This window comes from Dermacentor andersoni, chromosome 11 (genome assembly GCF_023375885.2).
Source record: "Dermacentor andersoni chromosome 11, qqDerAnde1_hic_scaffold, whole genome shotgun sequence".
Lineage (NCBI taxonomy): Eukaryota > Metazoa > Arthropoda > Arachnida > Ixodida > Ixodidae > Dermacentor > Dermacentor andersoni.
Genome location: NC_092824.1, coordinates 108130718 through 108158154, shown reverse-complemented (window position 1 = coordinate 108158154; position 27437 = coordinate 108130718). Strand labels below are relative to the sequence as shown.

The 27437-nt window shown below is 46.5% G+C and overlaps 1 protein-coding gene across 9 annotated transcripts in view; it reads left to right on the top strand.

The window, feature by feature from the left end:
- The first annotated feature begins 1758 nt into the window (after positions 1 to 1758).
- Positions 1759 to 27437, top strand: part of LOC126539424 (uncharacterized) — an 83442-nt gene continuing 57763 nt past the window's right edge. For 3 of the 9 annotated variants that reach the window (XR_008614235.2, XR_008614234.2, XM_055075369.1), the window contains exons 1-3: positions 15547 to 15648; positions 20990 to 21075; positions 24801 to 24907. Coding sequence is in view for 3 of the 9 variants with exons in the window: in XM_055075369.1 (XP_054931344.1) it covers positions 15571 to 15648; positions 20990 to 21075; positions 24801 to 24907 (271 nt within the window). In the remaining 6 variants the exon portion in view is untranslated. The other 6 variants (XM_072285463.1, XR_011891065.1, XR_011891064.1 and 3 more) reach the window with 6 other exon arrangements.

Genomic DNA, 27437 nt, shown 5'->3' with positions numbered 1-27437 from the left:
GGCTGCATTGTTCTACTACTAATTTTTAATATCGTATCAATAATCTAAAGCGTGACAAAATTGTAACACCTGCACACCTGTCTGCGTAATGTTTGTTCGTCACTGCCCCAACCCCCACGCATTGCGCAAATGCGAAAAAGGCCTTCAGCAGTGCGCCGAATGAACGAATGAATGTGTGAATGCAACGAAATCCCCAAGTTTAATTAACGGGACACTTAAGAAAAGCACTGAAGTGCAGCGTTACCTTAATTCGCATACGTATGCTTACAGCTCGCCTAGACGCATGTCGGCAACCACTTCACGAAGACGACAAATCCGCAGTGCCCGCCGTGGCCCAGGCCCTGCATACAAGAGACCACGGCCGAGGAACGCCGGGAAATTGTCGAGAGAGCTCGGACACTGGGTATGTGTTACTGGGATCACTGGGAATCTGATGAACATGATGGTGATTATAATGACGTCGATTATAAATGGTGACAAGAAGTTGAAAGGTGGCTCAACATCTAGTTGATGTTGATCAAAAGTTTTCGCTCCCAGCGCGGCTATGACAATAAATCATACGATTCATGCACCTAATTTTCACCGTCAGCTCGCCAAGGAAGACAATGTTTTGCACCCACTTCGACTAGACGTTGAATCGCCTTCCAACTTATTTTCATTAATAAACAGCTTTTACAGTAAGTAAGATGTTAATGTTATAATAACCCGCCGCGGTGGCCTGGCAGCTATAATGTTGCACTGCTAAGCATGAGGTCGCGGGATCGAAACCCGGACGAGGCGGCCGCGTTTCTGTAGGAGCGAAATGCAAAAGCACCCGTCCCGTGAGTTCGGGGCACTTCATAAGATCACGTGGTGGTCAGAATTATTCCGGAGTCCCCCACTATGGCGTGCCACATAATCAAATCGTGTTTTGGCACGTAAAACCTCCATAACTCAATATAGTTTTTCAAAAGGTAAACAGCAAGCTGAAGCACCGGAAATTTCAAACACGCATATTACAATTTGGACACAAGATAATGAAGGACACAATGATCGTGTGCAATATGATCAAGCTATCACAAAGTGATCTCCAAATGAGCTAATCGTATCAAGAGTTGTGACGTAATGCAATAGCACAAGCAGTACCACTCAAGAGCGGGTTTATTATACTATTTTATAATATTTAAGTACGTGAGAACAAAGTGTTTTTCATAAAAACACAAGAAAACTGCAATTTAGATCGTTTTTTTTTCTTTGTTTGCTAAGGTAATTTAGACAGTTTTTCCAAGTTTTGGCAATAGCTTCACGCAGAAAGCCTCGGATATAGGCATGTAGAACGTCCGCATATGCGAACATTTAATCGTCTCGTAAGCTTTTATATGTGCAGATGCTTGCGTAATCTATGATGCAAGTGTCGCATTAAAAAGTCGCCGAGCAGCGTATACTTCAGGGGACAAGAGAGTGCAGCGAATGAGGCCGGCAGCTACTCATTGCAAGGTTTCTAGCTTGAATAGCGTCCGACATTGACGTGTCAAAATTTTCATGCGAACCTAGGCAGAGCTGATAGTGCGAACGCGTCGATGACTTGCAAGCTGCAGGGCGTGCGATAGATGATAACGATAGTCGAAAGGAAGGCCCCGACGGAAGAACAACGAAGCCTGAGGAGACCTGCGCTGCTCGGGTTAACTCTGCTTGGTTGCCTAGGAAACGGTCCCGCATGCGCCAGGCAGGCATACACGTTACCGCGGTAGAACGCTGTCGGGGCCTGGCTGCGGTCGACGTGTCTGGGAGTGCGGTAAGCGGCACGGATATTATTTTTCGCTCTAGTAAGCTGGAAATTGTGTTGCGAGCGTGGTTACTCAAAATTAGTAATATTAAGTTGCTTGAAAAGAACGCCACAATCTAATTTCGTTTCTCAAAAAACGCTTTCGTTTAATCTTGTTGAAGCTAATGATAGCCTTGCCCTCACACATAACTTCTCGTTTCTAGCAGATTACATTCTCCCGTTAGAGCGCAGTAATAGCACACGTGTGTTGTGCGGAAGTCGGAGGATTTTAATGCAACACTTGGCCTTCCGGCTTACAAAGTTTGCAAGTAAACCTGTAAACCAACGAATTTTTGGAAACTGATATAATTGAGTCTGTTTTCTTAGTGCCTACAGTGGTTTATGCTCACAATTACAATTACACTTTAGCGCCGTCGTCATATTTACGGCTTGCGTTGGGGCTAGTTGAAATAGCATAATTCGAATACAGCGCTGTCATATGTTTTGCCATATTTAACGCGAAGACGCGCTTTTAGCGCTATTCTGCTTCTTCTGCGGGCGGTGCTGGACATTTCTGTATTGAATGCTTTTAGTGGTGCTAGCTTAATGCGTCCTCCTTAAAAGCATTCAGCATTCAGTTTTGAACGTTCATTGTTACAATTCTGATGGCGGCTGCACTTATGGCGATTTGTCATGAGGCTTGAATGCCACCGCCATGATAAGCCGCGAGAGCTCGACTTTTGCGCTCAATTTTGGCTCGCTGGTCCTGATGACATGCCTTCAAGTCGAGGTGCCACCATGACACGTTGTTTATTCCGTGATTCCTTCAGCTTAATTCCGACGTCGCGTCATGTCTGAGCTCACAATTGAAAACGCGGTTAGCCTTGATCTTGAAGCAACAGTCATTTCGGGATGTTCTTATCAGAGGCGCTTGATATACTACGCATGGCAGGAGTGTATCTGCGGTGACCTTATGAAACAAAGCCTGAATATGTTGTTCACTCGATTATATTATTCTGTTAGGCTAAGCTATAATTCTCGCACCTATTAGAATCGCCATGCGCACAGTGCATACTTTAACCATCTCTTGCCCTTTACCGGTTATCGCTTCTACAGAAATGTCGCTCTTAGATAATTCGCTCAGGCACGACGTGCTTTGGTTGCATTCGAACTCTGCGAACATTGTCGCCAATTCGATAGCAACGCAGGCTTGCCTTATAAGATTGCATCTGCAGTTGACCGATTAATTAATAGTACGCAGCGAGCGGCGACTGGCCGGTCGGTCAGGCCCTTCTAACCGCGCCGTTATCTCCGTTAAGCCGTGGAGCTTGCACAGAGTGATTCGTGGCGGGGGCTGTCATGCTGGTATGGAAAGAGCCTAGCAGACGGAACTTGCGCGTCTATTCGGTGCGCATGCGCTATACTGTTGCGGGTCTGGTAGCTTCGCGCGGTTTGAAAACGCTGACCGGCTGGCCAGTCGATGCTAGCGCGCTTTCTGTTAAAGAATCGGTCTATTGTTTCTGTCACGGCGAAATGAAAAGCGGTCCGCGGAATGCGCACCCTGCGCCATGTACCGGCGCCCGTCGGCGGACATTCGTGGACGAACGTCGGGCACAGAATTTGACGCAAGAAAGACTCCTCGGGAGTGGGTGATGCGCGACGACGCTGAATAAAGTACCACGCGTTTAGGAGCTCTTGGAAAAAACAGATCGTGGCTATTTTGAAGGCAGAAATAAGTTTAGTGAATTTTTGTTCTTAGATGTAACACCTAATGCAGTATGTATACAGCACGGAAAACTGTTTTGCGATTTTATAAAGAAATTGCTGCTAATTATTCTCTTAGAGTAAGGTGTACGTTAAAGAACGCTATGCGGCCCGTCGTGGTGGTGTTATGGGTTCGGCGTTGCCCTTCTAAGCCCGAAGGCGTGGGATCGAATTCCGGCCGCGGCGGCCGCATTTCAATGGGGGACAAAATGTGACAATGCCCGGGTACCGTGCATTGGATGCGCGTTAAAGAACCCCATGTTGTAAATATGGTTCCGGAGTCGGCCACTACGGCGTGTCACATAATCAGATCTTCGTTTTGGCACGCAATACCCCAGATTCTAATTTTCCATTTCTCCTAAAAACAATTCACTCGAGTTTAAATTTGCATTAGTATCTGCCCTTGGGAGCGTATCTCGCGCGAGAAAACGACCCTGAAAGGATTTGAAAGAACAGTATATGCATTCCATGTCACGTACTGACGTGCAACGTAGGATCTGCTTAAGTAGTCAACTGCTTCGGCACCCCCGCCTGCTTCGGTTTCTGTAGTGCCGTTATCGATTTTCGGTTGGTTGTAGTAGTTTTAGGAAACAAATCATAATTGCTACGCCCTAACTTTCGCTTTTTAGGGGCGTTACATAAAACGTTTTAGAGGAAGTATAACAACGGTGTTGATAATACAAGTCGGGTCCAGCTGCAAGAAAAAAATACGAAATAGCAGCGATACACAAAGCAACTGGTCAAGCCTGTTAGTGTACATATTAAATTACCTTGCTGGTAGATTACTCTTTGTACTAAATTACCTATATGACTTCTCTATTTTAATAGGCGGGTTACGTTCCAAATCAAGCGACGTGTCCAGGTGCCTTGTTTCATTTCCCACTTTTTCCACAATTTAAATTTTGCACAATTTAAATTAAGCAACATGCGAGATTATTTACAAATAAGAAAAGAGGCCGGTGCGCGTTACAGAGATCAGTGCATGCAGGACGTAATGCAAATCAGATGAGAGTGGAACAGGTGTGCGGTGTTCCCTGCGCTAAGCGTGTATTCGCCCCTTTTTGCAGGAGTGCTCGGACATGACTTCAGCCGCCACTTGTCGCTAGAGCGCCAGCAAAGCAAACACCGCACATTAGGGTCTTCCCTTTAAGAGTAGACCGCACTGTTCGTGCCGTAATGCGTGTTTCACTCTAAGTTCGAAAGCCATCGCTCTCGGTTTACGTAACTTACCCGCCGCGGTGGCTTAGCGGCTATGGTGGGATTATATCGTACGGGATTGTATATACGGGTGCACCGCATCTTGCAGGTCGTCCGTGAGCGCGCTAACGGTAGAACTGCCGCACTACAAGTAAAACACAAGGCATTGGTAGCTATATGAAACCCAGAGGCCTGGGATAAAGCGAGATTAGACAGTGTGTCCAAGAGACAAAGATGTCCTCGTCTCTCCGGAGGCCGAGGTACTTATACCCACCGCGAACCGCGCCGGATGTTGGTACCCACACGCGTGAAAAGATGCAGCTCGATGTTGTGTGCTGCTTCGAGCATCACGGGAACTGCACTGTAATATCCCAAATTTTTGTAGGTGTGCCTGCTATGGGATCCCCGAGCTGTATGCCGTGTCAGTTTCCCTACGCAACCATACGTCCTCCTAGCCAGGCCATCAGAGGGTGGGCAGCCTCGTTCTTCACGTTTCGCGGGCGGTTTGAGCGGTGCATTTACCCTCGGTGAAATAATTTCGTGCCAGTGACATTGTAATGCCTGCACAGTACAGGTGAGTCTTGATGCACTGAGCAGTAGCACATTGTCGCTATAGGGCGAAAATCCGGGCGCCAACGCGTGGTATGAGGCGCCCCTAGTGGCAAAACTGGGTATGAAAGACACGCACGCTTCGGTTTGCACTGTGTCCGACAATCGTGCAAGGCAAGCAGACAGCTCTGGCTAAATGGGGGGAGAGGCAAAAAAGGATAGCTTTAGAGTGAGTGAGTGAGTGAAAACTTTTGAGTCTTTCAAGAGTTTCGCGGTTACGAGGTCTCCGTCGTCTTCATCTTCTTGGCGCTGGCGACTTGAGACTCCTCTTCAGCAAGGGTGGGCCCCTATTCCAAGGCTCCACTGAGTCGTGCTGCACTAGGGCCCTTTGGGCCGTGAGCTCGCTGCTGGTGAGCCGACTCTCCCATTGCTCCGCATTCGGGTGTTCGTGTTTGTGGAATGCTTTGTTGCGTTCGCACTCCCAGGTGATGTGGTAGAGTGTAGGTTTGGCACCGCACCAAGGGCAGGTGGCCCTGAAAATATTCTTGCGCCATGGCACGTCTGAAATCAAGTCAATCATTGTGCAAGTGCTTTCAGAACTATGGGCGTGTGTAGCAACACTATAGTGCCTGTATCAGTATTAAGCACTCTGAAGTGATATAATGTCCTATTGATTACGGTAAGGATTCAATTTACCGGTAGCTAAATGTTAGTCTCTTCTTTCCTCGCCGAGGCCAGACAGAAATGGCGTGAATAAGTGGCCGACGCAATAGCGCGCACATTGACCCAAGCAGAGCGCGGCGATTGAAGCCGCGGCAGACATTGAATGTAAGATTTCAAGAACGTCTTGCTAACTACGAACATTGCTGATGGTGTGAAAGCGTCCATGAACTGTACTCGGTGCGGCGTTTACGATAGGCGATAACGATGTCAGAAGCGACGAACGCACTGGAAGAAAAATGATGACGAGGCGTATGCCACGCAGGTGAACTCTGCTCGGTCGCCGGGTCGCCTAGGAAACGGTGGGTCATGCGCCATGCCGCCTGACAGTGGCAGAATGCTGTCGGGGCCTGGCTGCGGACGACGTGTCTGCATGTACGGTAAGTGGCAGGGATATTATTTTTCTACTAATATGCTGAAAATTTTGTTCGCGAGCACGGGAACGGTATCTAGGTCCTCAGTACTAGATTATGTAAAGTTGAAAGAAGGAAAGTTAACTGCGCTTAGAGATGGCAGAAAATTGTGTTTTACTTGCCAAAACCATGATCTGATTACGATTCATACCGTAGTGGGAAACTCCGGATTAATTTTGACCACCTGGGGTTCTTTAACGTGCACGTAAATATAAGTGCACGGGTGTTTTTGCATTTCGCCCTCATCGAAATGCCGCCGCCGTGGCCGGGGTTTGATCCCGCAAGCTCGTGCTTAGCAGCGTATGACCAAAGCCACTAAGCAACCACGGCGAGTAGAAATTTTGGAAAAAAAAAAGAACCTTGGTAAAACAATTTCCTGACCAAAGTTTCGCGATGTCACCTTCAAGTGCACTGTCGCGTAGAGCAGTCTGAGCTCTTCTCACAGCGATGCTCTAGTCTACTTCAATGCTGTTAAGATATTCGCACTGGCAAAATATTTGTTGTGCTTAAGGCACATTCGGGTAGTCATTCCGGATCGCTTCAGAGGTAGTCACTTCGGGTGGTCGAAAAAGGTGAGCCTGAGTACATTCGGTCGTCCCAGGCGGGGTACGCAGCTTCCGTCAGTGCGGTTTTGACGTTGTGTGCTCGGTCGTCGTCGCGGTAACGTTTGAATTTGTTAGTGGCACATTCAGTGATTCTTTTCAGTCGACAGGCGAGTAGTGACAGCATCTTATCATTGTACTGAAAACTTACTGCTCTGGCATAGCACTGTCTCACAAGCGACGGCCACTGCGGCAGTCGCTTTCGTAGTCCACCATTTTTTGTCTGGCTCGCGCTCTCGCTCGCCGTGATGCTGTAATGCTGCGCGATGCGGAGGCCTTCAGTCGGGCATCATCGGGACTTCTCGGCCCTCGCTTCCTTTGCTCGCGCGGCTACCGAAATTGACTCGTCGTTCGTGTGGCGTGTGCTTTCTGTGACTCGGATCGAGAGTGTCTTGCAACGGATCGCCCATGCGAATTTGCCATTACTTACGTCCGCGTCAGTTCAATGGCGAGAGAATCTTATCTACGATTGCATGTACTGTCTCCTCCACTTTGAGCGGCAATGCACGAGCCGTGGCCGGATACCTAGAGGAGGCGGTATCGTTTCTCTTTCCAGTTAACAAAGCCAACGACTAATTAAAAAACACTTCTAATAAATTACAACATTTATTATGGATGAAAACATCATTTGCATGTAGAGGTCATAAATATGTACAGGGTGTCCCAATTAACTATCATACACAAAGATTAAAAAAATGTAATGCCTTACTCGAAGTAAGCCTACTGCCTAGAGATTTATTAGGTAATTGTAATTAATTACCCAACTCGAGCCGTACTATCATAATTATCAAAGTGTAAATGAGGCATTTGTACCCACAGCCACGGGACATCTATATGCGGTATTTCCAGCGACGTACTAATTGCGTACTAATTTATTCCGATTGATAAATAAACGCTGTTATATATGGCGAATACAAAGAGACCGCGCTTCTCTGTGTATCTGTTTCTTTCTACGTCCTCGTTTAGTCGCCCTTATATACTCTATCATGAATACCACGTCACTACGCTCCCGCCCGCATCATGAAACAGCGCCCTCGAACAGGCTCCCTCTGAGTTAGCCAGTGTGAAATGAAGGAAATAAAAGAAGAAAAGACCGCCCAAGCACTCCCTAAAGATGGTTAACCAGCGAAGCTGAGACGTGTGGCCCCGGTGTTTATCACTGGGTTAATCCCGACGGTTCATTAAACGACGACTTGGACGGCTGCCGGATCCTCGGTGCGCAGTTGGCTGCTTAAGCTGGCCTCCACAAGCTTGTTCTTGTGCCGGGGCTGCAGCATCGGGACGGTGCGTAGACGTCACCTAGGCAACAGCTGGGGTTCAATGGCGCTTACGAATTCATAAATAAGGGCTCACTGAAATAATTTTTTTTTTCGTGCAGGTTGCCGATTCGGCTTATATAGAAGTGGTTACTTTCTTGAGCGCATCGGCTTTGCCTTATCTCAACACGTCGTTCGCTTCCCGCTCTGTTTATTTGGGTTCTATTTCACGCCATGAACCTGTTCTTGCAGCCCGTATACACTCTCATGAAAACTAAAACAGTCACTTTAACTTAACTTGGCTTTGGTCCGAAGCAAATTTCTGGCGCGAAATATAGTTGCGCGCATACTCTGTAGATGCGGTGCGAGCAAAGACGGGATTTTCAAACATGCTATATCTATTACGTTGATTTTTGCGTTTCGTGCGGGGTCAGAACGGCGCTTCGGCCGCGTTATTAAGGGGTTTTTGTAGTCAATCTGATCAGTCTGCCTTGAGAGACGGATAATAAGTGTGACGTAGGGAGGAAGGAATAGCTGCAAAGCCGCGAAACCTGCTGTTGGTGCTCCGTCCGGGCCATTCGGGCTTGCGACAGACAAAGCAGTTGCTTTAAATCAGCTTATTTGAAGGCGCTGCTTAGGATGCGGGTGGGAGCATAGTCAAGCGGTATTTCTTTATTTTTCGTGAGGTTTGTTTCCCAGTCGGAAAAAAAATTATACGCAATTAATACGTCGCTGAAAACACAGCAATTATGTCCTTTTGGGGTGCCTACAAAAGTGACACTCTCATAATAAGTACTTCTCGAACGTGATAATTGCAATTGTCGAATTAAATCTCAGTAACCAAAGAATTGCTAGCAGCTACTCCAGTATACTGGAAACAATATGCACTAAGTTTTCTTCGAGTAACGCAACTGCTCTTTTTTTTAAGTCTTGGTGCATGATGGTTGGGGCGCCCTGTAAAATTCACTCAGTAACCGAAGCAAGGCCAAGCCGGATTCACTCGAAATCAGAATCAACAGCAGTCATGGGCACGAACGCTTATACTCGGACTCAAAGAAATAGAGAAAAAATGAGAGAGAGGCTGCAGTTTCGCCGGAAAGGCGAAGCAGTATTAGCGTTTGCGAAGTATACGACAATTACACGAAGGAAGATTACACCACCGAGAGACGCCAGATTCTTGGTGGGAGAGGAATTAGGCTATGAAATTGAACTATCGCCTACTATGAAGGTCTTGTAAACTCTCACATAAGGCCATCTCTTCAGTGAACAATTCTTCGAGGTCACACGAAGTTTCTTTAAGTGCAAACACGCACACACACGCGCGCACACACACGCGCACGCACACACACACACACGCGCACGCACACACACACACACTATCGTTCGGAAAGCTGGTCGGGCCCCAGCCCCCTCCGGAAAAATGAACATTCCGCCTATGGTTTGGAGTACATAAAGGAGGCATTACAAAATCCTGACAGAGCTTACGGCTATCGTTGGAAAGATAAGTGTACTAGCATTGCATTCTACCGGCGCTAACGTGTGGGGCAGAAACTTGCAGGTTAACAAAGAAGCTCGAGAACAAGCTAAGGACCGCGCAAAGAGTGATGTCAGAAAAAATGTTAGGCGTAACGTTAAGAGACGTGAAGAGAGTAGCGTGGAACAGAGAGCAAATGGAGATAGCCGATATTCTTGTTGACATTAAGAGCAAAAAATTAACGCCTTAAGCTCCTCTCGGGGTTGTCTAAGTATGCCTAAGCGTTGTACCACTTGCTCATATCCATGCAGCCCACTCTCATTATCAATGCTATGAAACTTGATCCGATAAGCATAAACTCTTATCAATCCTCATCGGCCGGTATCAGTGTTATCGAACATGATCCGACCCTCATAAAATTTTACCGTTCCTTATCCAGCTGGGTGTGCAGCGAAGTTGTTGCAAAACCGCCACTACGTTTGCTAAAGGGGGTAACCAATGCTTTATTCATGGTTCGTATGCTTGTTTTGAGCTCGTTTTTTTTATTGAAACGTATGCTATTATGTGTGTTGTATGGATGATTTCAATGAAAAGAGCGAGAGAAAACATCTTTATGAGCATAAGGATGGCTCGAATTCAGGAGTGGTTCCCTCTTCACCGGAATCCATGCACCGTCTTGTCTGCGACCGCCTTCTTAACCAGCATGATCTAGTCGGACAGGCAGGAGCCGGACAGCGGCGTCTCCCATTGCCCTTGGGGGTGGGGGGATTGGTGGTAGGGGGTATAGGAGGCAAGTCTGTATCTTGTTTGCAATCTATGACAATGTGCCGGAGTGTTCCTAGCTGTTCGTGGTATTTACCTTCGTCATATTAAGTGGGGAACATGAGACGAAGCCTCTTTGGGTGGGAGAACGTGTTGATTTGCAATAATCTGATGGTTATATTTTGCGTCTTCGTGGGCTGCACATGCGGTGGTGTGTGTTCGGCGGTGGAGTCTGTAATTATGAGAACAAAGAAAAAACTGCGCTAAAAAGAACAAGACAGAGAAAGAACCACACGACACGGGCGCCTGTCTTGTTCTTTTTAGCGCAGTTTTTTCTTTGTTCTCATAATGTCATACCAACTAGCCCCTCACCGTACGCTTCTAGAGTCTGTAATGTTGAGTGATTTCTTGGTATATGGTCAGTCTAGTGAGCTGTTCTGTGTCCTTCAGGGCCTGGTCGATAAGTTCTAGGGCTTTGGAGTGGGAGAGTTGGTTGCCCTCCAAGCAGGCGTGAGCGGGTGTCCACTATAGTTAAACATTTCTTTCTGGCAGCTTCGCTGTTAGTATGCGTTGAGTCTTTGGTGCCACCCAGCCCGATGTAAAGCTCCTGCACACTTCCTCGGAATCAATTGCGACTGTTGTCGTAGTTTGTGTTAGGGCTAATGCTACGGCTAGTTCCCCTGCTTCCTGTGTTGTTGCATCTGGCATGGTGGCGCTGACGAGGAGATCCGTCTTTGTCGTCACGATGACTGCTTTGGCTCTTTTGCCACGGTATGCGGCTGTATCTGTGTAGACCACCTCCTGGAGAGACCCGTAAGTCCTGCCCAGGGCCTTGGCTCTTGCTTCACACCGCCCTTGGCGGTGGGCAGGGTATATATCTTTTGGTAGGGGATGGATCATGACGTGACGTCGCCAGTATTCAGAGAGTAGTCTGGGTCGTGTAGCATCTGTAAGGGCGTTCCACTAGATTTGTTTACGAACCTTATGTCCTGTTCTGGTCATAGCCAGGCGCATTTTCTGACTGGAGATGTGGCCCTCTATCAGGTCTTCAACCGTGCTATGGAGACCCATACGCAGAAGGTTGTCTGTGGACGTGCTCACAGGGAGTCCAAGGGCTTGCTTTGTGACTTTTCGAATGCGTGTGTTTAGATTGTCTTTGTCGGCTTTCATCAGTACCACTTACGGCGCTCCATAGTTGACATTAGAAAGGATGAAGGCTCGAACGAGGCGGATGGTGTCGTTCTCCTTCATGCCTCGGTGTATGTTATCGTACGAATTATGTGTAAGACCTGCTGCGTAATCCTGGTGAGGCGTTGGAGCATCTGGTCGCATTTTGCATCAGTTTGTATGAGGAGTTCAAGGTTTCTGAAGGTTTTGCAGGGCTTTATAGCCTGTCCGTCGAGGATGATCTATATGCTATCTTCATCCTTCTGGGTGCGACGGTGCCGGACCACAAGAAGCTCCGACTTCTTAGGTGAGCAGAAAAGTCCGCTCTCTTTTGCGCATTGGTTTACCGTGTTCGCTGCAAGTTGCGGGGTGTCTTGCACGCCGCCGAGCGAGTCTACCTGTCCATAGGGTCACATCATCTGCGTATAGCGCATGGCGTAGGTTCGGTATGCCCCCCAGCCGCCCCGGGAAACCCAGGAGCGTCATGCTGAAGGGAATCGCGGGGCTAAGCGAGCCTTGGGGAGTGCCTTTGCTTCCGAGTGCGATGCTGGCAGAGGCTATATCCCCGATCTTGGTGGTGGCTGTGAGGCGAGATTGAAAATCGACAATGTTCTCTCCCCGCATCCTCTGTTGCTGATTCCGAAGGATCGCCTCGTGTGTTACGTTGTCAAATGCCCCCTTCAGGTCTATCCATGAATGTGTATGCACTGTACGCTTCTCCTTGCGCTCGTAGCCTCTGCGTTACATGGGTATGACCCATTGCATTCGTCTTACGTGACGGACGGGCAGGATTCTCGTTGGTGGCATAGAAATCTTTACGCATTTAAAAAAGGAGCTGGGGATGCCATGTAATGCGTAGGGTATATAACTGGTGGATGATTATAACTACAGAATAGGTGCCATTGGGAGGGACGCGCAGGCGAGTACGGCGGTGAACTAGGTGCCTTGATGAAATTACGAAATTTGCAAGCGCACGTTGAAATCGGTTAGCGTAAGACAAGGATAATTTGAGATCGCGGGGAGAGGCCTTCGTCCTGCAGTGGACATAAAACAGGCTGATGATGATGATGATGATGGTCATGATGAGATCTGCATAGAATACGGTCTTCAATCACCATGTCGTTTACGACGTATGTAAAAAAATGATTTTTGTTGTGCGTGTTAATTGTCGCTAATCTTGCTGTACGAAATTCTTTTCCCGTACAATGCATCCACTATCTGTTTAATTTCTTAGAGCACATTCACGATACTGCTGAACAATGCATGGGTGGTAGGACTATTTTCATGCAATGTATTCTCCCATTAGCCGTACGTTCCCCTGACCTGTAATGCTACGGAAACAATAAATGCAATGTCTTCCTTGACGAGTTATTACCACTTTTCCTTATCGGGTATATCTCTGCTTATCTTGTTTCTAGTCTCCTTCGTGAGTCAATCCATGAGATCGTGCAATCTAAACAAGTGCCACTGGGTACTCGCCACAGGGTATGCATACCCCCTTGGTTTTAATAGGTATGTGTATTTCGCATGGGCCGCTGTAGTTGCTGGGGCTATGTCACTGGATGCGTATATTTGTGATCACTGGGATTCTGATGAAGATGATGATTACAATGACGATAAATGGTGACAAGAAGTTGAAAGGTGATTCAACCTCTCGTTGACGTCGATCAAAAGTTTTCGCTCTCAGCGCGGCTTTCACAATAAAGCATACGATTCATGTACCCGATTGTCAACGTCAACTCGCCAAGGAAAACAATGTATTCCATAGACTTCAAATGGACGATGAATCGCCTTCCAACTTCTTTTATTATAATAAGCAGATTTTGCAGTAAGCACAATGTTAATGTAATAATAGCCCGCTGTGATGGCTTCGCGGCTATGATAGTGCACTGCTAAGCACGAGGCCGCGGGATCGAATCCCGCGGAATCGAATGGCGGCCGCATTTCTAAGGGGGCGAAATACAAAACCACCCATGTCCCGTGGGCGCACGTTAGAGATCCAGTGGTGGTCAGAATTAATCCCGAGTCCTCCACTATGGCGTACCTCATAAGCAGATATTGTTTTGACAAGGTAAACGTCATAATTGAATTAAAGAAAATTAAATTATGGCGTTTTACGTGCCAAAACCACTTTCTGATTATGAGGCACGCCGTAGTGGAGGATTCTGAAAATTTTGACCACCTGGGGTTCTTTTACGTGCACCTATATCTAAGTACACGGGTGTTTTCGCATTTCGCCCCCATCGAGATGCGGCCGCCGTGGCCGGGATTCGATCCCGCGACCTCGTGTTCAGCAGCCCAACACCATAGCCACTGAGCAACCACGGCGGGTAATTCAATATAATAGGTAAAAAGTAAGCGGAAGCGCCGTACATTTCACACACATATAACTTGGACACAAAATAATGAGACAATATCATCGTTTACAATAGTCAAGCTATCAGAAGGCGATCTCCAACTGACATAATCGTATCGAGAGTTGTGACGTAATGCAATCGCAGTAGTACGTACCAGTCGAGCGCGGGCTTACTATACTATTTTATAACATTTAATTAACTGAGAACAAAGTTTGTTTTTTATAGAAACACAAGAAAATTGCTACTTAAATCGTTTCCTTTCTTTGTTTGCTAAAGTAATTTACACACAGTTTTTCCAAGTTTTCATAATAGCTTCACGCAGAATGCCTCGGATATATGCATACAGAACCCCCGCATATGCGAACATTTAATCATATGATGCATTTATATGTGCAGATGCCTCTGCAATTCATGGTGCAACTGTCGCATTATAAAATGTTGCTGAGCACCGTACACTTTAGGCGACAGGAAAGTGCAGCGAATGAAGCCCCAGCTATTCAGTGTAAAGTTGCAAGTTTGAATCAAGGAGGTTAAAGAAAAACAGCAGAAGTGGATGGAGCGCCCGTCAGGTGAAGCCGCCACGTCGCCATCTTGCGGGGTCAAGAGCACGCCGGTCGCCGCAGCCTGTGCGTTTCGGGTCGTCGTATCTTGCCGTACGCGGTGCTGTGCGGATCCCAAAATGTGCTAGCGCGCTCGGGTGTTTTTAGGAAAGTTGGCGTATAATCAGTTGACATGTTAGCGTTATCCTTCTCATTTAAACAAAGTGGCAGATTAGCACTGTGTTGCTCTAAAAAAAAGGAACATTTTATATTTAAGGTTGAAAGAAAACGGCCGCCACCAATGTTGCTAGACTCTTTATGCAATGAGGATGCTAAAGCACCGGCAACACCGGGTGATTATGAAGATAATAACGAATGCTTATGCTTGTTGCATGTACTGCTGTTTCTCATGCTACGTTTTCAGCTAATTTCTTTTGTTATGACAGCTTTCATGATTGATAAATTATTAGGCTGCATTAATGAAGGCTAATTATCGCGAATTTTGTTTCTACTTTGCGGCAGCTGCATATGCATGCCCATAAAATGGAAAAGAATGCCCCAGTCTCTGCGATCCGGAGACCTCCAGTATGGCTAACTTCAGCTCCCACAGCGTTGCATTAGAATTTGAAAATATGTTAAGCAATTCAAAACCGCTGGAAAAGTCGGCGAACAGCGCTACGAAGCTCTCGGCAGGCCGCATGCCCCCCCCCCCCCCCCCCCTCCCCCCTCTCCCCTCCCAAGATGGCAGCCGCCGGCTTCACCCGAGCAGCCATAGGCCGGTATACGCGACTTCCACTGCAGCCGTCTTCTTTGGTTTGAATAGCGTCCGCCATCGACGTCTAAAAATTTTCGTGCGAACCTACGCAGAGCTGAAAGTGCGAGCGCGTCGATGACTTGCAAGCTGCAGGGTGTGCGATAGATGATAACGATAGCCGCAAGGAAGGCCCCGACAGAAGAACAACGAAGCGTGAGGAGACCTGCGCTGCTCGGGTTAACTCTGCTCGGTTGCCTAGGAAACGACCCCGCATGCTCAAGACAGGCATAGCCGTTACCGCGGCAGAAAGCTGTCGGGACCTGGCTGCGGTCGACGTGTCTGGGAGTGCGGTAAGCGGCACGGATATTATTTTTCGCGCTAGTAAGCTGAAAATTGTTTTGCGAGCGTGGTTACTCTAGTTTGGTGAGAAGAGTAGTAACTGTACGTTGGTTGAAAGGAACGCCACAATCTAATTTCGTTTGGAAAACCTAAAAAAAAATAACGATTTCGTTTAATCTTGGTGAAACTAATATAGCCCGGCCATAACACATACGTTCTCGTTTCTAGCAATGACATTCTCTCGTTAGCGCGAAATAATAGCATATAATAATATAACCATGAGCGAAATAATAGCACACGTGTCTTGTTCGGAAGTTGGAAGATTTTAATGCGACACTTCCGGCATTCAAGCATTGCATGTGAACCTGTAGACCTAATTTTTGTAAACTGATATAATTATGTTTTGTTAGTGCCTACAGTGCTTTATGCTGACACCTACAATTACAATTTACGGACGTCGCCATATTTACGACTTCCGTTTGGGAAAGTTGGAACAGCATAATTAGAATACAGCGCTGTCATATGTTATGCCATATTTAACGCCAAGACACGTTTTAAGCGCTATTCTGCTTCTTCTGCGGGTGGTGCTGGACATTTCTGGATTAAGTGCTTTCAGTGGTACCAGCTTAATGCGTCTTCCTTCCAAAGCATTAATTTTTGGCCGCTGTAGGTGTGGCTTCATTGTTAGAATTAATTCTGATTGCGGCAGCACTTACGGTGCTCTGACATGAGGCTTTAATGGCGCTGCCGCGTTAAGCCGTGAGAGCTGGGCTTGTACGCTCAATTTTGACTCGCTGGTCGTGATGACATGCATTCAGGTCGCGATGCCACCATGACACGTTGTTTATTCCGCGATTCTTTCAAATTCCCACGTGGCGTCATGTCTAAGCTCGCAGTTGAAAACGAGGTTAGCCTTGATCTTGGAACAACGGACATTTCGGTATGTCCTTATCAGAGGTGCTTGATATACTATGCTGGCCGGAGTGTTTATCTCCGGCGAGTTTAATGAAAGAAAGCACGAATATGTTGTTCACTCGATTATACTGTCCTGTTTTCTAATTCACGCAAATTTCGTCGCATTTCTCGCAGTTATCAGAATCGCCATGCACAGTGAATTGTTTCTCCCTTTGCCGGTTATCGCTTCTACAGAAATATCGCTCTTTATCAGATCATTCGCTGAGGCACGGCGTGCTTTTGCTGCATTCGAACTTTGTGAACGTTTTCACCAATTCGATAGCCGCACAGGCTTGCCTTAGAAGATTGCGTGTACAGTCGACCGGTTAATTGCCAGTACCGCGCGAGCGGCGACTCGCCGGCCGGTCAGCGTCTTCGAACCGCGCGAAGCGACGAAGCCAAAAGCAGCGTGTGCCCACCGAGATTACTGGAAGCCGTTATCTCCGATAAGCCGGACAGCTTGCACCGAGTTAGTCGTGCCAGGGGCTGTGTCATGCTGGTGTGGAAAGAGCCTAGCAGACGGAACTTGGCGCTTCCTGTGTACTTGGTGCCCCTGCGCTACTGTTGCCGGTCTCGTCGCTTCGCGCGGATAGAAGACCCTGACCGGCCGGCCAGTCGATGCTAGCGCGGTACTGTTCACGAATCGGTCGACTGTTTCTATTACGACGGAATGAAAAGCGGTTCGCGGAACGCACGGCTTTCGGCATAACCCTGCGCCGCGTTCCCGCACCCGTCGGCAGACATTCGTGGACAAACATCGGGCACAGAATTTGACGCAATAAGACTTCTCCGGAGTGCGTGCATCGCGGGGATGAGGAATAAACTACCACACGCTTAAGAGCTGTTAGGAAAAGAGATCCTGGCTATTTCGAGGGGAGAATTAAGTATGAATGTCTTGCGATTTTATAACCAAATTGTTGCCATTTCTTCTTTTAGATTAAAGGGACACTAAAGGGAAACAATAAATCAGTTTAAACTAATGGAGCATTGTTTGAGAACCTTGCAGGCAGTCATTTCAAAAAGATAGTTTGATTATTAGATGAGAAAATGAAGGTCCAAGTATCAGTATTTGAATTTCGCGCCGAAACCCCAGCGCCGGTACGTCAGCGTGACGTCAGGGATTCCAAAGCATATTTTCGCATTTGGGCCGCGTTGGCTGAATAAATGTTCCCGAAACTTGCAATGTTTAATATTTGGTTCCTTTAGAACACAATGTAGTCAATCTGTACCACTATATATAATTAGTAGGCCCTAGAAGATGCCATCAAAATCCATGACGTCACAGCCCCCAGGTGCGGGAACTCAAGTAGGCGTCGCCACCCGTATTTCGTTCTTGCGCTTTTTCTGGCTTACCAAACGTCTTATCGTTGTAAGAGTGGTGTTTTTGTTGTTGTAGAACGGCAATTTACTGATTCAGAAGAAATCATTTTTCACTTTAGTGTCCCTTTAAGGACTAAAGGAACCTTATGGGACCCGTCGTGGTGGCGTAGTGGCTTTGGCGTTGCCCTTCCGAGCCTGAGGGCGCGGGATTGAATTGCGGCCGCTGCGGTCGCATTTCAATGGGAACGAAATGCGAAAGCGCCCGGGTACCGTGCATTTAATGCCCGTCAGAGAACCCCATGCGGTCAAAATTATTCTGGAGTCTGCCGCTACGTCGTGCCACATAATCAGATCTTCGTTTTGGCGAGCAATACCCCAGATTTCAATTTTTCATTTCTAGTTCACTCGAGAGTTTAAATTTGCGCTAATATCTTCCCTTCGGGACGTATCTCGCGAGAAAAATCGGTCCTGAAAGGGTTGAAGGAGAGAGCAGTATGTGCATTTCATGTCACGTATGTGCAACGTTGGATCTGCTTAAGTAGTAAACTGCGTCAGAGCCCAGGAGTGCTTCGGTTATCGTCGTACTGTTATCGATTTTCGGTTGGTAATAGTGGTTTTAGGAGAGAAATTAAAATGTGTTGCACTCCAGATTTTTGCTTGTTTAGAAGCGTTATGTAAAACGTTTAGGAAGTACTCCTGCCGTTCTAGAGGAAGTATAACAGGTGTTATTAATGTAAGTCGGCAGCTCTCGCCAGCCGACTTTTAAGGCGAAAGCCTTTCTAGGCTCATCGTGAAGTTTGTCTCAGCAGACTTGACCGCCGAAGCGTCATCATGCACGTCATACGAAGACAGATTAAAGAATGAACAATGATTGATAGTGACAGTTAATGAATGATGACGCTGTAATAGAGATTGGTAGAGGTTAATAATGAATAGTAATGAATGACTACTGATGACTTGTAATGATTACTAATGACTCCGAAATGACCAATATGTCTAACGACTCCTTGTAATTACCACAATTGTTTAGAAATGACTAGAAATCTCTAGTAATTAGTAGTAACAACTAAAATGGCTAATAATGACTTGTAGTGAGTACTAATGAACCCGCCGTGGTTGCTCAGTGGCTATGGTGTTAGCCTGCTGAGCACGAGGTCGCGGGATCGAATCCCGGCCACGGCGGCCGCATTTCGATGGGGCGAAATGCGGAAACACCCGTGTACTTAGATTTAGGTGCACGTTAAAGAACGCCAGGCGGTCGGAATTTCCGGAGTCCTCCACTACGGCGTGCCTCATAATCAGAAAGTGGTTTTGGCACGTAAAACCCCATAATTTAATTTTGAGTACTAATGACTACGAAATGACCAATATGTCTAATGGCGAATTGTGACGACTACAATTGGTTAGACATGACAAAATGCTTAGTAATGACCAGTAATGACTAATAACTGAAATGACATGTAATTACTACTAATGACTATATGACCAGCATGTCTAACGTCGGCTTGTAATGACCGCAATTGATTGGTAATGACTAAAGGAAAGAAGAGAAAGAGGCGAATGATAAGAGGAGGAAGAGTAGGCTTTCGCCGTTCACCTCCTAAGAGATATTAAGAGACCCTGTAATTTTCTGAATTTTTGATGAACATCTTACATTTCATGAATAGGGTGATGCGCTCTGCAGTGCAAAGGATTGAAATAGTTGTTAAAAGTAGATATGCCTGTTATCATTAAGTCTAACGTCTCAAGGTGCTAGAAAGGATACGAAATAGCAGCGATATACAGAGCAACTCGTCAAACCTGCTATTGCACATCTAGATTGCCTTGCTGGTGCATTACCTTTTGTACTTAAATTCCCTCTGACTTTTTTTTTTCTATATGTGGGTTGCGTAATCACTCAAGCCACATGTTCAGGTGCCTTGTTTCATATTCCATGTGCCTTGTTTTATATTCCACATTTTCGAACAAACCCGGCAAAAAATGATCGCGAACCTTAAATTCAAGAACATGCGAGATTATTTACAAATAAGAACTGAAGCCGGTGCGCCGTACGCAGATCGGTGTGTATGCGCAGGGTGTGATGCCGAGCAGATGAGCGCAGAACAGGTGCGCGGTTTCCCCTCCGGTAAATTTTTAATCCCTCGTCGTTGCAACGGTGCGCTGACAAGACTTCAGCCGGCACTTGCCACTTGATCGCCAGCAAAGCGAAAACCGTGCATTAGGACGTTCCCTTTAAGAGTGGGCCACGCTGTTCGTGCCGTAATGTGTGTTTCACTGTAATTTCGAGAACCAACGCAGTGTGCTTACCTAAGTTACCCACCGCGGTGGCTTAGCGGCTACGGTGTCGCGCTGGTAAGCGCGACGTCGCCGGATCGAATCCCGGCGGCGGTGGGCGCATTTCGATGGTGGCGGAATGCAAAAACTCCTGTGGTCCGTGCATTCGGGGAACGTTAAAGATCACGTGGTGTTCGAAATTAATTCGGAATACCCCACAACGCCGTGCCTCATAACCGAATCGTGGTTTTGGAACGTTTAGCACCAGAATCTAATTCAATTAGCGAACTTGTCAATGGTCCACGGAACGCTATGACGCAGTACAAGTTTTGAAAACGCATACTGTGGTAGCTTGGACGACGGATTCTAATCTAGAGCAAACTCTCTCGCTGCCAAATAATTTGCGTTGCACAGCCGATTGCTGCGTAGCAAATGGACTGTGCGGAATGGTTTTAACAGACGGAAAATTTGCGCGCGGGTAAATCGCATCGTGCAGGTCGCCATGAGTGCGCCAACAGTAGAACTGCCGCCGCACAAGTAAAAAATAAGGCGTCGGTAGGTATTTGAATCCCAGAAGCCTGGGATAAAGCGAGATGAGACGATGTCTTCGGTAAAGCGAGGAAAGGCAGTGTGTCCAAGGGACAAATATACGCATTGTCCTCGACTCTCAGGAGGCCGAGGTACTTATACCCGGCGCCACCCACGCGGCATATTGTACCCACACGCTTGAAAAGAGGGAGCTCAATGGTTTGTGTTGCTTCGAGCATTACGGGAATTGCACTGTAACATCTCAAATTTCTGCAGGTGTGCCTGGTGTGGGATCCCCGAGCTGCATTCCGTGTCAGTTTCCGGCGCCACCATACATCCTCCTGTAGCCAGGCCATCGGGAGGTGGGCAGCCTCGTTCTTCACCATTCACGGGCGGTTTGAGCGCATTTACCCTCGGTGAAATAACTTCGTGCCAGTGACATTGTAATGCCTGCGCAGTACAGGTAAGTCGTGGTATACTGAGCAGTAGCACAATGTCGCTGTAGGGCGAAGATCCGGGAGCAATGGATGTATGGATGGATGTTATGAGCGTCCATTTGGAACGGTGCAGTGGATTGTGCCACCAAGCTCTTGGTATTATACTGCCTAATGTCCGACCTAGATAAAAAAAAACGCAAGATGAATTCCCAAAGCCAAATTTTCTGACACCCTATTGCGAACTTTGTTTTTGTACGTCTCCGTTTTTTTGGCGTTTCCCTACTTGCCCCGATCTTCCAATCGCCTCTTACTTATCTCTATTGCGGCCATGTTTACTTTCCCCCTGCTCTCGCTGAACCCAAGGGCTTCAAGGAGGCCAGTGGCGCCTAAATCGACCGCTGTGCCGATATCTTCACATGGCAATAAAACATGCTCCATCGTTTTCATAGCTTTACCGCAGCAAAGCAAACTCCTTCTTACGTCTCGCTTTATAGGTGTGTGTGTTCTAAGGCATCCTGATCTCGCTTCGAAAAGTAATGAGCTTCCCTTTGATTGATCATAAATAGTTTCTTTGCTTATTTTGAAAGCATAGCCATAAAAAATATTCTGACGCCACAGGACCTTCAAAATCCAGTCAAACATGGTACTAGTGCATTCGTAACTGCGGTCGTGTGCAGCTATACCTGTACCTGTACCAGTACCTGTACCAATACTAAGCACTCTGAAATGATATGGTGTCATATTGAGTACGCCGAGGATTCAATTTACGCGAAGCCGAACGTTGGTGTCTTTTTTTCTCGCCAAGGTCAGGGAGAAAAGGCGAGAGTAAGTGGCCGGCACCAGGCACGTACCCAGGTGTTTTTGTGGGCGTGCCCAACCCAAATGCAAATGAGGGGGGAGGGTACCTTTACTGGTAGAAATGTGAATTACGCCCACCATTCGCCGTAAAGACGCGTAAACCCGCAAGAGAGAAATGAAATGGGGTGTGTCTCACAGGTACGCCTGTGAGATAGACCTCTCCTTTTCTGGCAAACAAGGAACCACATCAAGTGGAATCGCCCAGGAACAGCATTGCCAAGAACAATTAAAACAGCGAAATTGTAAAATAAAGATTTCTATGGTAACATACAACTTCGTACAAAAACAGCAGTTGACAACCAAGGCACACGTACCACGCGGAGTTGTGTTTCTCCGCCAGTCAATCACAGAAGCAAACAAAATCCTCGTCATGCGGCCTTTCCAAAATGGCGCCGTACTTGATACCTCCGAAGTGCCTGATGTTCTTGAAGAGTGTTTTCATCGACAGAAGCAATGGGGTGTGCAACAGACATAGACGAAGTGTATGCAGTCTGAGCATTTAACTCTTCAAAAGTCTACCTGCCATGGTTGCTTAGTGGCTATGATGTTGGGCTGCGAAGCACGAAGTCGTGGGATCGAATCCCGATCCCGGCAACGGCGGCCGCATTTTCGATGGCGGGGAAATGCGAAAACACCCATGTACTTAAATTTAGGTGCACGTTAAAGAAGCCCAGGTGATTCAAATTTCCGGAGTCCCCCACTACGGCATGCCTCATGGTTTTGGCACGTAAAATTCCATAATTAAATGTTCAAAAGTCTGCAGTACAGTTCATTCCACTGCTGAGCCGGTTTTACTCATGAAACTTCACTGCCAACTGAAGTGCAACTTGACAATATACTGTATAGTTGTAGCGAAGCAAGCATCTTATTTAAATTCAATAAAGAATTAGGCATTTGCTATTCCACTATAGTAGGTGAGGGAAAACGTATAAATTTACGCTCTAATAATTTTATTTTCGTGGTTTCCACCTGATTTGGGTAAAAGGAAAAATTTTTAGTACGAATTATTTGCAGCCTCGCGGAGGTACAGTGGCTGGCGGTTATGAGAGCGTGATCGGGGCTTCACTGCAGACTTGAGTTGTATCCGACTATAGCAGTTTCTTTAATTAACTCTGGAAGAATTATAGAGGAATATATATTTGCGGAACAATCACCTTTCTTTTGGATCGCTCGTTTACAGCTCTACCAAGCTAAGTACCACAACCGACTCGTATTATTTGGGAAGTTGCGTAACCATGGGTGGCTGTCAGTCCCGTATAACCGCGTAGAGCGCAGGACGCTGTGGTTCTAGACGTACTGCGCCCAACGCGGAAGGTTAGAAAGAACATCTATAAGTAAGCAGAGCAGAAAAGTGGCTACGCCAGGGGGCTCGACTGATAACTGTAGAAGAGTCATTCAAAATGCGGAATTTCTCTCCACTTCCGGTGGCGTTTTCTCTACTTCCTTTTTAAGTAAAAAGATGTTGATCCATAGATTTTCATGAACAACGCTTAAATTTATTATTCCCTTTTCCTTCCTGTTGGCTGATATTACATCTAGAGGGGACTAACTTCAGATGTTACACATGAATCGAAAAAATTCAGTAATATGGAAACACAGCTTTTGCAGAACCCTTGCAGAGAACGTAAAAAATTCACGTAAAATATAAATTGACATATCGGATTTGTCCGCTTCCAATGATCTAATGGATGCCGTTTACAGAACCGCGGGATTTGTTTTTGATGCAGAGCTACTAATTTATAAACTTAGTGCGTCAATTTTCTTTTTTCGAGCTTTCAAATTTTTGAAAATATTTTTCACAATATTCAGGCCATGAATCGAAATTCCACTCCCGACAGTCAGTAGAATTTAACTTTCTCTCTCAAGTGCAACAAATTTCAATAAAATCGGCGTAGGTTATCTGTGAAAAGCGTTTTTGCGTTTTACATGTATTTGAATAGGCCGCGTCGGAGTTGGGCTAGAGCTAAAGCTTCCTCTTGAGGGTTATTGCAGCGTTTGATGATGGACGCTGTTTTGCATTTTTATTTTACACCTTATCTAACCCATATCGCGGGTATATGGTTCTGAGGATCTGCCACCGTCGCGGCGAACTGTCATTCGAGGAAGTAATGAAGCAAAAGGACAAGTTATGCGCAAGTGGAGTTTTGTCCGCCCGCAACTCGTTTCTCGCGCATACAGACCAAATGACTATGAACCGAATCCCTTTCCTGGTCCCTGGACCAGTCTAAACAAACAAGGTTGAACTAACAAAGCAACATCAATGCGCGTGACCATTGAATAGACGATGACAACTGAATGCATTTCGAGTTTATCGCGCGGGCACCGAATTGATGAGGAAACTAGCCTTAACACCCCAGGAGATGCCGATAACTAGCGCCATCCAAAAGGAATAGAGAAGGCAGCAAAAGGTTGACCGCCAAATAGCTGTTAAGTCTCAACATTGATTTGACGGCGCTTTAGGAATGTGTGTGGTGGTGGCGTGGGCGGGGAGGAAGGTGGGGTATGCTGCTTAATTTCAGAAAAAGGGGCGGTCCCCCCCCCCCCCCCCCCCCGGGTACGTGCCTGGCCGACACAATTGCGCCTACATTGACCGAAGCAGAGCGCGGCGATTGAAGCCAACAGATATTCAGTGTGTTTCGAAGTTTGAAGGACGTCTTCTTGCGAACTACGAACATTGCTGATAGTCTGTAAGCGTCGATGAATTGTATGAAGTGCGGCGTTTATGATAGGCGATAACGATTTCAGAAACGACGACCGTGCTGGTAGAAAAATGAGGCGTATGCTATATGCAGGTTAACTCTGGTCGGTCGCCTAGGAAACGGCTCCTCATGCGCCATGCCGTGTGAGAGTGGCAGAATGCTGTCGGGGCCTGGCTGCGGTCGACGTGGCGGCAAGTGCGGTGAGTGGCACGAATATTATTTTTTGTACTAATAAGCTGAAAATTATGTTCGCGGACACGTGCTAATTAATGCAGTTAAAGGAATTTAATTGTGCTTAGAAATGCCTAAAAGAATTGTGGTTTGACGTGCGAAAACTATATCTGATAATTAGGCGCTCTGTAGTGGGTGACTGCGGATTAATTTTGACCTTATAGGGTTCTATAACGTGCACCTAAATTTAAGTGCACGGGCGTTTTTGCATTTTGACCTCATCGAAATGCGGCCGCCGTGGTCGGGATTTGATGCCGCGACTTCATGCTCAGCAGCTCAAAACTAAAGCCACTAAGCAACCACGGCGGTTAGAAATGGCGAAAAAATAATTTTCGCTACTGATCTTGGTAAAAAAATTTCTTGACCAGAGTTTCTCGATGATGTCACCTTCAAGTGCACCGCGTAGAGCAGTTTGAGCCCTTACTACAGCGATGCTCTAGTCTGCTGCAATGCTGTTAACATTCGCGCTAGCAAATTATTCCTTGTACTAACAGCCTTTCTTCTGCCAAGTACCCGAGCGGGTTATAGCATTATAGATCTAGATATGGCGTATAGATTTGAATAGGCGTGGTAACGAAAGAGCTAATGGACGTTTCGCGTCTTCTGTCCCAAGTATCATTATTCTTAATTGCCAGAAAAAGTCGGCAGACGAGATACTTTCATGCGTGGCACAAAAGAAGCGAAAATACATTTTTAGGCCGTGCCAATTCTGTCTGGGCTAAGCTTCATAAAAAGCACGATAAAGGTGGCACTAAAATGTTCCTGGACCCAGCACATCCCCCTCCCCCCCCCCCCCCCCCCCCCCTAGATCTGCTAATGCTTAATGCACACTTCGTCTTTTCGGAGCGCTCCAGAGACAGTCGCCTTGTTCGGGTGGTCGAAAAAGGTCGCTCTGAGTACATTCGGTTCATCTGCTGTAGCGCATGAACGACTCCCGAACCGTCTTGAAGCGTCCAATGTATTTGACGATTGCCGATCTTACTCGCCATCATTCTTGTCAGATGACTGTCGCTTTAATTCCTTCCTTCACAAGAAAAGGTTTGGTTCTTTCATTCTTAGAGGGCATGAAACTCGGGCAAGATGGTAGTGACTTTATTAATTTATTCTATTATATAGTGTTTCTGCTTGTTCACCACTAGAGTGTGTCAATTTGTATGCATGTATGCATCCTTTATTGCCGCAAAAGTACAGTATTGCGGAGGGAAAGTGTGAAATAAAGCTGCTCGGGTAGCCAGCTTTACCGGCCCCAATATAATGTACTAAAAAACTTTTAGTGTTTGTTTGACCAAAGGGTGACGCCCTTACGATCAAGGGTTTTAAAAAAACTTAAGGAACAGCACGTTGCACAGAAAAGCAGGCTCTGCAGCTCTCATCAGCATCGCGTTCCGTGTGCCTCCATCCTTCTTCCTCTTCGCAGTCTGTCATCTTTCTTATTCCCCTAAACCCGTTCACAAGCGTTAAGTCGGAGGCTAGTGGCGCCATACTCAGGCCGACCTCTCTGCCTTTCTGCCAATAGAAATTATCTATGTATAGCACAGGATAACGAGATCCATCTAGATGTGCGACGAGAGAAAGCTGGTTGAAACTGTACAATAATTATGACAGCCTTGGCACAAACAAGATATCCGACAGGACAATTTGACAGCAAAAGATTCGAATGTTTTTTTAAAGGGCGTTCCGTGATCTGTCACTGCTATCATCATTCTTTCCAGAAAAAGTCTGCAAACAGGATACCTTCATAGGTCCATACCAACGATTTGGTCTTGCTCATTAAACGTGAAGGTTTTAGCCATGGGACGACCGAACGCCCTTTGTAAACCCAGACAGGTGCAAATTTTTAGAGTGAGATCATTTTTTTTTCATTGCTTATGTCGCCATAGGAGAGAAATCTTTATCCCCGGCGAGCATTGTATTCCTCTTCGGGGAAGTGTAAGTGTAGGAAGTACAGTATCAGTAAATGTAAGTCGGCTCTCATCACCGTCGATATAAGTGCCCAGTTATCGCTGCTTTCAGTAGTTTTAAACTTTCGTTCGTGAATTTTTCTACAGTTTTATCTCGCGGACGGTGACCGCGATCTGATGCCAACAAATGCACCGCTGCGTTTCTGAGCTAATGCAGCTGCCTCTGTGTTATTGTCTTCATAGCTCATCAATAAATTTTTATTTGAGGCTATTCATGCAACTGATTCAACTAATTAGAATATACATAAGTGAATACCTATCAAGAAGTTAGCTATCAAGAAGGGAATGAAACAAGGAGGCATAATCTCTCCAATAATATTCACTGCATGCTTAGAAGTATCAAGCTGTTAAACTGGAAAGGCTTAGGAGTGAGGATCTACGGTGACAATCTCAGAAACTTTAGGTTTGTAGATGACATTGTCTTCTTGAGCAACAATGCAGACGAATTACAAGTGATTGAGGACCTTAACAGAGAGTGTGAGAGTGGGGTTAAAGATTAATATGTAGAAGAAAAAGATAATGATGAATAGCCGGGCAA